The sequence below is a fragment of the Onychostoma macrolepis genome, chromosome 06 (genome assembly GCF_012432095.1).
Source record: "Onychostoma macrolepis isolate SWU-2019 chromosome 06, ASM1243209v1, whole genome shotgun sequence".
NCBI classification, from domain to species: Eukaryota; Metazoa; Chordata; class Actinopteri; order Cypriniformes; family Cyprinidae; genus Onychostoma; species Onychostoma macrolepis.
The window spans coordinates 11,527,666-11,541,937 of NC_081160.1; the positions used below are offsets into that span (position 1 = coordinate 11,527,666).

At 36.0% G+C, this 14,272-nt stretch overlaps 1 protein-coding gene across 1 annotated transcript in view; it reads right to left on the minus strand.

The window, feature by feature from the left end:
• plxnb1b (plexin b1b) overlaps positions 1-14,272 on the minus strand; it is a 50,865-nt gene that overhangs the window by 11,499 nt on the left and 25,094 nt on the right. Inside the window, 13 exon segments of the mRNA XM_058778934.1 lie at positions 121-269; positions 417-599; positions 793-1,035; positions 7,505-7,655; positions 7,863-8,039; positions 8,144-8,280; positions 9,132-9,237; positions 9,529-9,680; positions 10,166-10,323; positions 10,845-10,935; positions 12,186-12,308; positions 12,401-12,535; positions 12,826-13,722. Coding sequence (XP_058634917.1) covers positions 121-269; positions 417-599; positions 793-1,035; positions 7,505-7,655; positions 7,863-8,039; positions 8,144-8,280; positions 9,132-9,237; positions 9,529-9,680; positions 10,166-10,323; positions 10,845-10,935; positions 12,186-12,308; positions 12,401-12,535; positions 12,826-13,722 — 2,702 coding nt within the window.

The following is a 14,272-nucleotide window of genomic DNA, read 5'->3' on the forward strand; positions in this document are numbered from 1 at the left end:
TGATATTGCTATTTATCATTAACATTACATTCATTAACAAGCTATACTATTCATAGGGTACTAACTTCTTCACAGCACTGTATTTAGCACAATCGCTCACATTACATATTACGTACACACCTGTATATAAACACGATGATAAGCACAATAAGAGCAACAAGAGAAGCAACTGCTCCAACCCCAATCTGTGCCACCAGTGGAAAGATGGAATGACTAGGAGAATCATACTGCACTTGTCCCAGTGAAAAGTTCAGGTTTCCCATATGCACCTGGAAACAGACACACACACACACACACACACACACTATTATTATATACCCCTGTTCATGCGATACAATATCTGCTACAAAAAAATGCAAATCACAGCCCCATCATAATAGAAGATGTAAGTGAGAGGGCGTTGGCTTCATGCTTACTATAAATTCTGGAAAGGCCTCAGCTCCCTCTCGCTTGCGCCCGTGCCTGAGGGAAAGTGGGGGCTGCTGGGGTGGTGGCTCACAATAAAGGTGGTTATGTGTCAAAGTTTTAACAGTACAAACTCCTTCACCAATCAGAGCTACTACTTCCTCTTTAAAGATGGCCAAGTCTAAATTCTCACCCTGTAGAAAGAAATGAAAAGGGGTCTAAGAAAAAGAAGAATCATAAGATTAAGTTCCTAAACATGACAAGTAATGGTGGGTGATATTAGGAATTATCAATCCATGCTATGATTGGCCAATTAGACTTAAAAAACAAGAACTAACAAACAAACACATACATAAACAAAAACACAATGGCAAAAGTCCCACTAACCTCCACTGATATAACTGATCCAGGTTTGTAGCGATATGGTTTTGTGGGTTCACGGTGGTTCAGCGGGTGCAGGGTTGGGTTGGGTTCATAGGTAAAATGTGATTGGCTAACAGAGTTAAAGTCAAAGTGCAAGTTATCCAACAGAAACTCAACCAGCATATGACCACCAACTACCTGAGCATCTACACCAGGAGTCCGACAAAACAACAGAGAAGAGGTTTTCACCTCGCAATCCTCCTCAAACTACAGAGAAAATGAAAAAAAGAGAAAGAGATAACACTGTGTAAGTGGACAAAGTCACCAAAATATTTTACACCAAATGATGCATAACTACGCAGACTATACAAACGTTAAGTTACTTTGTGAGTGTAAAGGTGTATGAGTGTACATCTATAGGTCTTAGAGGTAGACTTGGATTTGAGATATTGAGAGGTGTGCATGGGGGTATTGGGGGCAAACGCATTCTCTAAGGCACTAAGAGCCGTAAAGGCAAATAGTGCATTTGAGGCACTGAGAGCCGTAGATGCAAAAGTGCATTTGTGGCATTGAGAGCCGTAAAAGCCAGAGAAGGCATTTGTGTGAAGGTATAGGAAATACCAAGAGAATGTAAGACACTAGACGGGGGTTCTAGTCGTAAATCACTCTTACAACTCTCGACTCCCACCATTACAGACAGGGGCACGCCCCGAGTTTTAGCGAATAGGTCAGGTCAGTGGTTAGGGAACAGAGTACCAAAAAATTTGTGTTAAAAGTAAATGGTAATAATCCACATGCGCATATCCTATATTATATTATATTATATTATATTATATTATATTATATTATATTATATTATACACACACACACACACACACGTTAAAGGAAAGAATTGATTGATCAGGGATGCATCAGAAACAACCCCAAAAGAGCTAAAATTTAGTTTTTATGAGCCTACTTGGATTGGACCAGCATATGGAAATTCTAGAATATACTTTGCAGTTTCATCACACAGAAGTCAAGTGCTGCTGGTAAGATCGCCGACTTAATCTCTTGCTGCTATAATCTGTTTTGGTTTTCAACTGTGCTAGAATTATGGCTGAAAAATTAGGTAACTTGCTCAGCCCTGATAGAAATAATGAAACAGAAGAGAGCAAATGCTGTAAACAGCTCGGCTCTGAAGCTCTGACCTTAAAAATATTCTAAAGAATGATGAGTCTGGGCTTTGATTCTGATTGGAAAGTTAAAACAAAAACTTGATTGGCTTTAAACAAATAAAGAACCAGAAAGATACAAATTTCTAAATGCATGTGCCCATCTTCAGATTTGTTAAAAATAATCCCAGAAGCAACTGAATGATGATTTAATCTGATTCTTTGTGCATAGAAGGTTTAAATGATATCATTAATCTGTTCCAGTCGCTGTTGCAAGCTCTAATAATATACTGAACAGAATTCTGGGTTGATTAAAAGACTATGTAGGCACAAAAATTGGCAGTAGCATTTTGGAAAAACTTAGAAGCTTATGTTTTGCTTTAGAAGATAAGATTGCGTTTGACTGCAATGAAACAGTTGTTTTTATCTTATGCTGGCCCCCACCATGACTCTGGTTCAAGCTGTAAAAGTAACAGAGACATGTTCTGAGTGGAAAATTTAAAAAATGTTCCCACTCGGCATCATAGCCAAATGCCCATTTCCAGTGAAAAATGATTGTTTATATGAGAGCTGATAATGTTGTAAACAAGTAACATAAATGGGGTTTCAAAGTTAACTTTGAAGAAAGCATGCTAGCATGACCCGAAGTAACATATCTGGGTCAGATAACCCTGATAGATTTAAAACCATTGTTGAAATTCCAAAGCCATGGCCAGAATTAAGTGAATGAATAAATATATGTTGATGTACAATGTACTGACAAGGACTGCAAAAGAACTAACTTTGAAGAAACCTTTGAGTTGCAAAAATAAAGTAAAAAGAAAGATGTTTATTTGAAAATGCATGTCATTTCTGGGCTAGAGTAAAATGATAGTACAATGAAATTATGTTAAAAGTGAATGAAAATGCATTGCTACCAGTCCTGAATCCCTCAGTTTTCTCTCTCTCATTCAAAGTCAGCTAAATGCTGTTATCTGAGCCTGTGTCATAAGTGATAACAAGCTATTTATAGTAAAGCACAGTTTCAGTTGAAAATCATAGACCCTGAGATGTTAAAGGACATGTTACAAGAAATTCAGATTTTACACATTAAGAGGGCAATTGGTAGTTAAATGTTTCAACTGCCCAATGCATTTAAGAAATAAAAGACTCAATAACAATCTAGTGGCTATTGTTGAAGAGACATGAAGCCTCTAAAATCATATTAGACCCTGAGCTATAGAAGGAATGATTTTGAATAATTAAACAGTTGTGTTGCTGCCTGTTCTATGACCAGTAACTTATCTGTCTTATTTTTAGTCTCCACCATCATACAGGGCCCGATGGCTGCAGCTATAGAAGTAACAGAAAATTAGAGATGGTTTGCATAACAAACAAGAGATGGTTTGCATAACAAAGGTTAAGGGAATTAAGCATTTAACCCATAAGAACCCGGACCAATTTCTCCTTATAGGAAAATTATGGGGCCTGTAAAACAGACCAAATGGACCACTTATAACATGTTTCTGCAGTTGTTTTTAAAATACAACCCCTCCTTGTGAAATATCTGCAATGTTACACATGTCACATTGGGCGTTTATGATAAATTTTTCATGTTACATATGTGTCACTTTGAGCGTTTATTTCTCAATTGAAAAAAAAAAAAATTTCTCAATTTTTTTTGCCAAATAACAGGTTTTTTTCCTGTTTATTTGCTTTTCCACAACATATATCAAAATGATTACTTTTCTAGTAAGATAAAACAAAAACCTTTTTCAGAAGTAATACAGTTTTTGCATTTTATTTGCTTTGCCACAACATATTTCAAAACCACATAACTGTGACCATTAAATGTTACTACAACTCTTTTGTAACATCAAAATTCAACCTTTACAGGTATATGGTTTAACCAGAAATACATTTTTAGATTTTTTGATTGGTTTTTTTTTGTGCAAATGTGCAAACTGAATAAAAATAAATAGCTACCTCACACTGAAGGTAAACATATTAAACATGCACGTAGATTTGTTAAAATATGCTTTGAAATTAGCATCAGGAAATATATAACACTAAGAAAAATGGTAAAATGGTAATGAGCTGCTCAATTAATTTAGCTGATTCAATTATTTTAATGTGAAATTAAATTCCACCTACTTTTATAAGGTTAAGAGCCCGATGTGACATGTCACCACAATATCTTTGTAACTTGTTTTATATCCATTTGTTCAAAGAAATGTATTAAAATCAGGTTAAGAGTAATCTAGGATACGTTATTAAAACATTATAATTGTTGCATGGGTTGAAACATACCTTTAGTAACAAAAACAAGCATTTAAAAAATTGCTAATACTGCAACATATGCTAACCAGAGAGTACACCATTTTGGAAATGTTGCCATGGCAACAAAAATGAACACATTGTCACATGACTGAACCTGGATGTTCATTATATGTCACTTACGGACTTCCTGAGTTGAAAGTGAGGGATAATGCTTTAAAAAGACCTTTTCAGATAATCACCAGTGTTTGTGACACTCGCGTCACCGTGGGTTCTTATGGGTTAAGGTAAAAATTATTTTAAGAAATGCTCCTAGCATTACGTATTTTAAACAGTCTAAATTGAGATGTGAGATAAAGAAACTTTGACATTTTTAACCTATTTGAATGATTAAGGGTTATATGTTGTAACGAATTTGATATTATAGTCCAAGTTATAGTTTGGTGAAACTGTCAAAAGATAATTTGCACAGTAAGAGAGAGAGACTGCTTGGGTGGAGGCAGGGACGGCGCTCTGCTTCTCTTATCGGCCTGCTAAGCAAGAGTAACCAAAACAAAACAATGATTTTAAGACCAAAACAACCCAGCTGATTTTTCTCAAAATAAAAATCATTAATGAACAGGCAAACTTTGAGACTAGATAAGAGACTAGGTACAAACTACGTAAAACTAACAGAAAAAAGTTTAAATCCTTCCAGTTTAACACCAAAAGCAAACCTTGAATATGAGCTGTTTCAATATTCATGTGTCTAGTATGTGCGAGCGTGAGGATGACTACTCTATATTTTGGGGGACAATTATGTTTGTGTTTTGCGTATATTGTGTCACTAACCTCTGGAATGAGTGTTTTATCATTACAGATGGGTTAAGTGAAATGGCAAACTTTACAGAAGTCGATAATTCTGATAGAATCTGATGAAAAGAGGATACAGAACGGGATGAGCTTTAACTGGATTGGTTATCCAGCTCTGTCTGCTACGGGTAATAACGACTTCATTTGGTCTTTATAATGCTGATTTGAATCACTCTCTGGATTAATATGTTTAAGAGTGTTTAATTTTGTGTTTAAATTTAAGATTGCTGTCCATAATGGGTTAAAAATCCATGCCTAAATTCAACTGAGGGTCTAAATTTAAACAAGCTACCACTTTGTTATTTTGAATGGTAAAGGTAAATATTTTAGACTTGACGGCAGAGAAACAGTGACACATTGGCTAAGTCACTAACCAAATTATCCACAGAGCACCCTCACATAAAGAAAGGCTGGTGGAAAAACAAAAGAGTGAATACAGTTCATGTAATATGGGTTAAAGGCAAAGCAGCTATAAGGCTGTCTGTGTGTGTCCTCAAGGTTTGAGTGACGCAATAGTTTGGGTTATGTAGAACAGAGATAAGTGAACAAAAACTTTTGGATCTGCTGGCTAACCCGTTGATGGAGGAAGACAATAACAAGAGGTTTTAATTAAAGGAAATATAGCAGCTGAAGTTAATGTTTAAAATAAAATTGTAACAGCATCTACGGAGCTGTTTATGAACACCTGTCAAGTCAAATTAAATTAAATTAATATTATTGTGAACACTGACAGGGCTTTTTGATAATGTATACTGTTTCAAAACAGATTTACAGAAACTGAGGATGTCTCTTTAATGAATATTTGGCAGTTTAGAACCAAGCAATATTGTTTATTTGGTGATAGGATTGGAAAATCTGTCGGCTATTGTTCAGTTTATAACAAATTTGATTCGATAAGTATCACTGCCAAATGACATATGAATGAAGGGTTTTTAAGACTTTGATCAGATAGCTGACCTGTAAGCATTTCTAACTGACAACACAATGAGAACTAAATTGACTTTACGCGAGGTCTTGAGGATTTGCTTCTGAATGTGCCATTCATTTAGTCTGAGTACAGTACTATGGTATGATAATTGAGAAGATTTGCATTTAAAATAAATAAATAAATAATAATAATGGCAATGAGTATGATTAACAGTAATGTCATGACATAAAAATACATGCATGACAATAAGTGAACAAGTTAGTTGTATTTTTGAAGTTAAGCACTTCGATACTTTAAATGTAATTTCGACCAAATGTTCTTAACATTGACAAGTTTAGGTTTATGTCATTTATGTTTAAATAGCATGTGAACTGTAATGACTGCAAATGGATCCGTGGTGAAGGTAAAACTTAATTAAAGGGCTATTAAGTAATAAACTAGGAACTGTTCTAGGTTTGAGGAAATAATTATTATGATTACTTGTATTTCTATTTTTAAAGATGGATAAATCTTGGTCTTACTTATTTTTGGTTTGTTTTTAACACCAAAATAGTCTTTAAGGGAGGAGTGAAAGGAGTGGATTTTCCATCCCTCTCGTTGCACCATGAATTGGAAATGATAGATTTTCGTAAAATCAGGGTATCTTTACTGGGATTTAAGTTATAAGCAATGTCTGTATTTGGTATCTGTGAGGTGACTGAGGGTCTGACATATGTCAGGAATGCAATAACAGTGGTTACTGAAGGAGTGGATGCCCAGCTGCCAGATCCTTCATATTGATATTAATTATATTATTACATTATTTCTTGTTTGACTATTAATCAAGTTATGGCAAGCTGCTTTATCCACTTTCTAAGATGATGACTTCATAGTGTGTGTGTGTGTGGGTGTAACGAACCATTACCATACTGATAAAATTCTAGCTAGAGCTAAGCGGCCTTGAAGTTCTGATAAGTGCTCTCTGTGTTAGAAGAATGTCTCTGCCAGCTGTCACCATCCTGACCAAAAATAGGTACCCGGAAGACACCTATCTTGTATGATCCCTGATCGCTGACGTCTGCCCAATCAAATGGAGATATGCTTGAAGCGTTTACGTCCATATGTGGAAATTGTCTAAGTTTATGTAGGTTTTAGAACCAATCAGAATTTTGCTGACTGATGTATTGACGCAATTAGCATCCTCTGTTAGGGTACAATTACTGGTTTTTCTGTAATATAAGCAGAGCGGCCTACGAACTCAATTGCGAGTCTTGAAGCTGACTTCTGCTGATGAAACTGCAAACTATCTTCAGTAAATTTTCTTTATTTCTGATCGAATCTCTTGACTTCTGGTCTTCATTCGACACACCTGGTCCGAGGGTCTTTAATGTAAATTCCCCTACATTGGAATAGTTTACTAATCTGTAAAAAAAATTTTTACATTTTTTTAACAGTACAAAACTAGGAACACAATAAATTCAGTATATGAGTTTGTTAGGTCAGGTTAAAATGTTAAAATGAAAAAATACCTGTATGATAGAACAGTGTTCTGCTCAAGTCTATTACCTGTATTTCCACATCCGTTACACTCCTTTTTCTCCTTCTTCTGCGTCTCCTCAAGGGATAAACTGAGTCTGAGAGGACCACTGTCACTCGCATCTGAGGCTTCTGGACCACATCCAAGTTCTGGCCGAAAACGTTAATTACACGCCCTCCACTATATAAATGTGTAAAGGTAGAAATGTTAAAGATTTTCAAGAATAAGAAAAAAAAAAACACTTAAAAAAAGTGAAAGTTTTGAAAGAAAAGTTCCTAGATACAGGCTTGTTATAATCCAGGTCTATAAGAATGTTTTTTGCACATTTTAAGGTCAGCCAGGCAAATATCTTAAAGTCTTAGAGAAAGTACTCAAACTCAAACATACCCGATAAAGCTCTTAGAGGGCATGGCATGTGTAATGTTGGGGTCAGGGGTATAGTAGTAGCCCTTGCCATGGAGATATCGCTCAGTGTTTCCATACCGCACAGTCACTCTGTGTTCTCCTGTCCTGTTACTAGAGCCAGTCAGACACTTGATAGTTTCCTCCTGAATACTTGATATTCTGCAGAGGAAAAGAAGGACATAAAGAACTTCCTAATCACAGACAATACTCATATTACACCAGTCTACAGCAGACAGTTTTCCACAGTGATATATAGTACTTACAATGAACAAGGCACATTCCCTAGTAGGACACTGATATCAGTAACACGACCAGTCAAAAGTTTTCTGCCTGTGATTGTCAGAGTTGTTCCTCCTGCCTGTGGTCCTCTCTGAGGAGAAACTTCTATCAGCTTCGGGTCCTTAAAGGATGCAAGGTTGAGAGATACAATCAGAAGAAAGTCTGGATTCAAAAAACGAAATAATTACAAGCCAGAAGGAATTCCACAACATCCATTTTCAAATAACAACATAATTATCTGATGAAAAACCAGGAAATGGAGGGATTTGGCATACTGGGGTGTACAACACGATGTTAGTCACTCACAATGTGTTAGAATGTGGTGCAACCTTAGAGCCACGCTTTTATGTTGCATCAAACACAATATGCCATAGTCATGTTTTGTATAGAGTATCATTACCCACTGAAATTGAATCTTAACTGTGTTGTCTTCAAATGTCTCATCTTTAATGCACAGGGGCAAGTTTTTAAACAACTTTAAAGGTGATTTTCTTAGTATTTAGATTTTTTTTGCACACTCAGATTCCAGATTTTCAAATAGTTGTATCTCAGCCAAATATTGTCCTATCCTAACAATACAGCAATGGAAAGCTTATTTATTCAGCTTTCAGATGATGTATAAATCTCAATTTAAAAAAATTGACCCTTTATGACTGGTTTTGTGGTCCAGGGTCACATATAGGTAATGGAGTGTTTAAGCTTCAAAAAACACACAAAAGCACAATTCAAATATAGAAATTGGATAAAAGTAGTCCAAACTATTTATGCACTATATTCAAAGTCTTCTGAAGCCACAATGATGGTCATTGTTATTGATTGCTCACACAAAGCTATCCTATGACACTTTTAAGATATATTTGGATTCTGTGGCCAGATTATTCCCCTTGTGTGTCCAGTGGAAGACGGGCCAATACATTTTTTTTGGAAAGACATGATAATAATATTGCTAGTTAATGGCAAATACAAGTTAACCTGGTAGCTGAATCTCTGACTTGACAGGCCGAAGCCTCCACCAGAAACTTTGACTGAGACATGACCAGATTTCTCCTCTCCACTTGGTGTAGTTGTACATATAATTCTAAATGAGAGAGAGTAAGCATAAACAAATGTGTGAGATAGAAACAAAGCAAATGGGCAAGTACTTCTTAAAATGCTTTAATCGGTGTAATAAGTGAACTGCAAATACTGTATATTGTACACAGGAAATTTACTGTGTAAAGAACAATGCTCTTCAGGTGCAGGAACTGTGGTTCTATACTATACTCCTGAAGCAGTGTGCTTTAGGGACAAGTTGAGGCACTCTCATAAAAACCTGCAGTCATCTAGTCAATGACAGTATTTAAACTGTACACCATGTGTGGGTGTTTACCTGGAGGATATTTCATATAGATGTGGTATAACAGTGCAGGGCACGCCCGCAACAGTCACAGACTGAAGGATATCCTGAGCTTTCTGTCCCAAGTTAGACCCAGAAACAGTTAAAGTAATGCCTCCTTCCACCAACCCTGATAAAGGCTCCACCTATGGAAAAAAAAAAAGTCTTTATGGTGATACAGATTTACATTTACACTTACATATTTAGAAGATGATTTTATCCAAGGTGACTTAAAGTGCGTTCAAATTATACATTTAATCTGTTCATGCAACACCACAACCCTAGCATTGCTAAAGTTTACTGCATGACCTCAGTTTAAAGATATCTACTGTAGAACTAACTTGGAATGATTGATTAATTTATTTTTTATGTTTTTGAATATAAGGTCATTTGAAGGTACTGAACAGTACAGCATTGCATTTTTAGTCAAACACACTGACATGCAAACAGGTTCCACTCCTTTAGACTTTAGAAGAGTCAGAATGTTTCTCTTAGAGAGATGGTCATTGTTATACTATGCCAAAGCAAAATTCATTTTAGGCTTGTGCATTAAAAGGTTTTTTTAAAGATACAAACTGTATATGCACTAAAGAATTCGGCATTAAGTTAAGTTTGAAACGGTTTAACAAACCAAATGAATGAGAGGAGCAGGACAGTTCTTTTCGATGTGTTTGGAACAGGATTCTCTGTAGACACAACTGGCTCCACACCATACACAGTTGTACTTCTGATCTGCAGTGTGACAGCGGCTACAGTCCAAGTGCCCAACTGAACAGTTATATAATGTCACTGAAATAGTGAGAACACAATAAATTAGTTAGAACATAGTTACAATACAGACAACGTAGACTTTAAATTCACACATTGGAGTGAGATTCAGCAACTACATTTTCAAAGAATTGTTTTATTTAACAATCGAAAAACAGATTGTCAAGCCATGACTACAATTTTCACAAATGAGGGTTAAACTGGACAGACGGGAGACAACAGCAGGAGACATTAATCAAGAAAATAAAGGCATTTTGTATGAATAACAGTGTTCCATTTTCTTTAATCTTTAAATCGTTTAAGTTTTATACCCAAGTCACTGTGAGACAAAAATCAATCAAACAAATAGTTTCCTTTCATTTGATACATTTAGTCTAACACTAGCTAGCCTCAACTGAGTAACAGCTTAATTTAAACTTGGGTAACATTAACATTTGTATACTAAATTAATGAGTATTGCACAAATGTATATTTATATTTTTTATGGAGAGTGCTAAGGCTCAAACACAGCTCATCATGAACATCAAAAGAATTATACTCACCATAAAGGTCAGTGCTGTCAATATGAAAAGTGTCTTTTCTCTTCACATAGACCATGGCATTATACTCCCTAACTGGGTCTGCATAGGAATACTACAGAAAAGAACATCTGAGTTGAGTATCAATGATATCTGCAAACTGCAGTCTTTCCTCACAGAACACACATGCATTTAATACTACTACATAGATGTTTTCCTCTTGAATTATTGTTGTGGGCTTTTGTCTTTACTTAGACAGGATTGTAGAGAATTGACAAGAAACTAAATTGAGTAACAGGGAGACGACACACATTTTGGAGCATGTGCATTAGATCCCTGCTACACCTCTGCCAACCTTGTTTATACTAGAGCAATGCTTCTCAGTCCTGTTCTAGGGACCCACACCACTGCATATTTTGGATGTCTTCCTCATTCGTCACAAACAATTAAAGCCAACATCTACAACGGTCATTTCAAAACGCTCTTCGTCCACACCAGCATTTAAGTATTTTCCAAACGTTTCTCATCCACACTGAAATGTCAGAAAACACTAAAATCATCTCAGATATAAAACATAATAAAAGCTCACTGAGATGATACTGATAGACCAAACAGTAAAGTTCTCACACTATGTTTCTGCCACAATTATTCTATTAGCAAAACATAATATAATGCATTATTAAATTAGTTTTAATGCATGAATTAAGCCTTGTAATCCACTTTATAATGCATTGTATGATCTCATGAAAAATCTCATGAAAAAATACAAAACTACCAAATTTTGCATTACATGACATTAACTAACTGCTTGATTTTTACCGTACATTTCTGCCATATGGACATCAACTTGAGATAAGCTATTACTAAATATAATGTAGAAACTTTAATTTTCTGTAAAGCTGCTTTTGCATTGTTACACCTATAGAGAGTATGTTGAATTAAAACAAATATTACAGTGCATTTTAAGTTTGGTTACAATTATTTCTGAAAAGTTATAATGCTTTACAACGTACATTATCAATACCTCTGTTTTCACAGTCCACACTACAATGCCAACACTACAAATTGATCCACTTGGAAGAGCTTCTTCAAAAATCTTGCAGGACAAAATGCCTTCTCAGTGTGGATGGAAGGCCAAAATGTAGAGAAAAAGATGCATTTTCAAATGTATCTGGATTAGTGTAACAGTCTTGCAGTCTCTACTAATGAGATGAGTTGAATTAGGTGTGATAGTTGAGGAAGGCATTCAAAATGTGCACTCGGTTTTGCATAAGAGTATGTATTTTGTGTATGATAATATGAGGGTGTCATAACATGCTCAGATAATGCTCACAAATCATGTTCTGTATAATGATGTTGTTGTACCTGGTGAGCATGACAGGTGATGTCAAACAGCAAAGGGTTTGCCTCATTCAGCGTCACATCTGCATCAACCACCACAGTTTGCCCCTCGATCACCAATACACACTCATACGCCAGCTCTTTATCCTAGGCACAAGTGTGTGTTTAAACAGTTTTCTTTTTTTTTTAAATGCAGACGTATATTTTTTAAAAATAAGGGGATGTTTATTTATTTTTACCTGATAGAGATGCAAGTTGCGGGCCAGCAGAGAGATTTTTCTCTGAGTTAGGACAGGAAGCAGAGAGGATCCTTGAATCTTTTCCACACATGGGCAGGCAGATGCCCCCCAGTTGACAAATGTGCCTTCATCAGCCTGATTTTTAAAAAGTTCAATTTTACGTTAACACACACAAGCATGTATGAGAGGGAGTGCTATCGTACTGTGTCACATCATTCAGTGAAAAAGAGTAGGAGAAGGGAATATAGGGGATAAAGGATTTACACGACCAACAGAAATTGAAGTAGAAAATAAATTCTACATTTCTTTCAGGATTATAATTTGATTTGCCATTAGGCCAAATGGCCAAATGATGAAATGTGTATTATCTGAATCAATTAATTTAATAATATTACTTGGTATCAATTCTAGATGTTTGGACTCACCGGTAAATCTGCCGAGTCGTACTGGTAATCAGCATCTATGTCTGTACTTTGCAAATGGAGGTATACTGGGGGATCACTGTCAGATTCTCCATCCCCTGATAAGACTGTAGCTGCAGAAAATGTTGCGTTGTCATTTTCTAATTGATCCACCTCCTCAGTTTCCTCTGGAGCCAAATGAGCCACTTCACGGTCAGTGATTATCCTATTCTCTGAAGGCACGGTAGGTGACACTCTCTCAGACATAGGCAAAAAGTCATTGGTTTCAGAATCAGACATGTTTGGTTCTAAATTTGAAGGTAAAACTGTAGTTTGGGTTTCATTTATCAAATTCAATGTTTCTGCCAAATTGTGAGGGGTGCTGGTAAGCAAACTATCGTGTGTGACCGGCTCCATTAGCGGTGGCAATTCTGTTTCAGCTGATGATGACGGCAGTGATATCCTTTGCTCGTCAGCAGCTTCGATCACTGATGGAAACTCAGTTTTTACAACCACTTCCAAACTTGCAAGAGTAACCACATCAGTGTCTGTCTCCCTCAGAACCACTGAATCAATGTCTGTAACAAGAAGCTCTTTTTCTGAGAGGATCTCATCTAGCAGAGAGAGTGTGGAGGCTGGCTGTAATGTAGTCTCAGCTGTGGAAGAGGGGAGAAAGGCACTTGTGGGCGCAGCAGACGGCTTGAAAGTGGAAGAAATCTTAGTTGATGGTGTTGGTTTCACAGGTGCAGGAGTGGTTAATGATTCCAGTACAGAAGTTATAGTTTCAGTTATTGCAGTGGCAGTAGTTGGAGGTTTAGTATGAGCCATGGTTTCAGGAACTTTGTGTGTTGTGACTGGTAAGGTCAAGAATGCAGCTCTAGAGGCTTTGGTTGCAGGAGGTAGAGTGGGGAGAGATTTCCACTAAGAGTGAGAAGTGCAGGGAAAACCAAGAGAGACACAATAGTAAAATAAATAAGGAGAGATGGTTATAAAAGGAACTATTGCAAATTGCTTTGGTACTCAGGTAAAAAATAATTTCATAACCATATTTTTACACTGCAAAAACTATTTAGTTATGATTTTGACTCATGAAAAATGGCTTTGAATTCTCAAGATCTGATATTCCTAGTAGAATGCTGCAATGGTGGATCATCTAATTACGAATGCAGTGCATGTTAGCCTTACCAAGCGGAAATTTGTGTTTTTTTTTAACAAATTACAGGAATTACTCAATTATCAATTAATTTTGATACTTGAGCATTTTAATCAATTAAATTATTAATGTCCCAAAACATGATAAATTCCTATGAATAAAGAAAAAATATAAACAGCTTATTTTCTACTGATTTTCTGCAGTTCTTCATATATAAATTCTAAATAAATATAAAATATTCTAAAAAAAACTCAAAATATCCTTAGAAATTCTCGAATGTCAGACTGTGTTGTCTGATTGTATACTATCCTGCTCAAG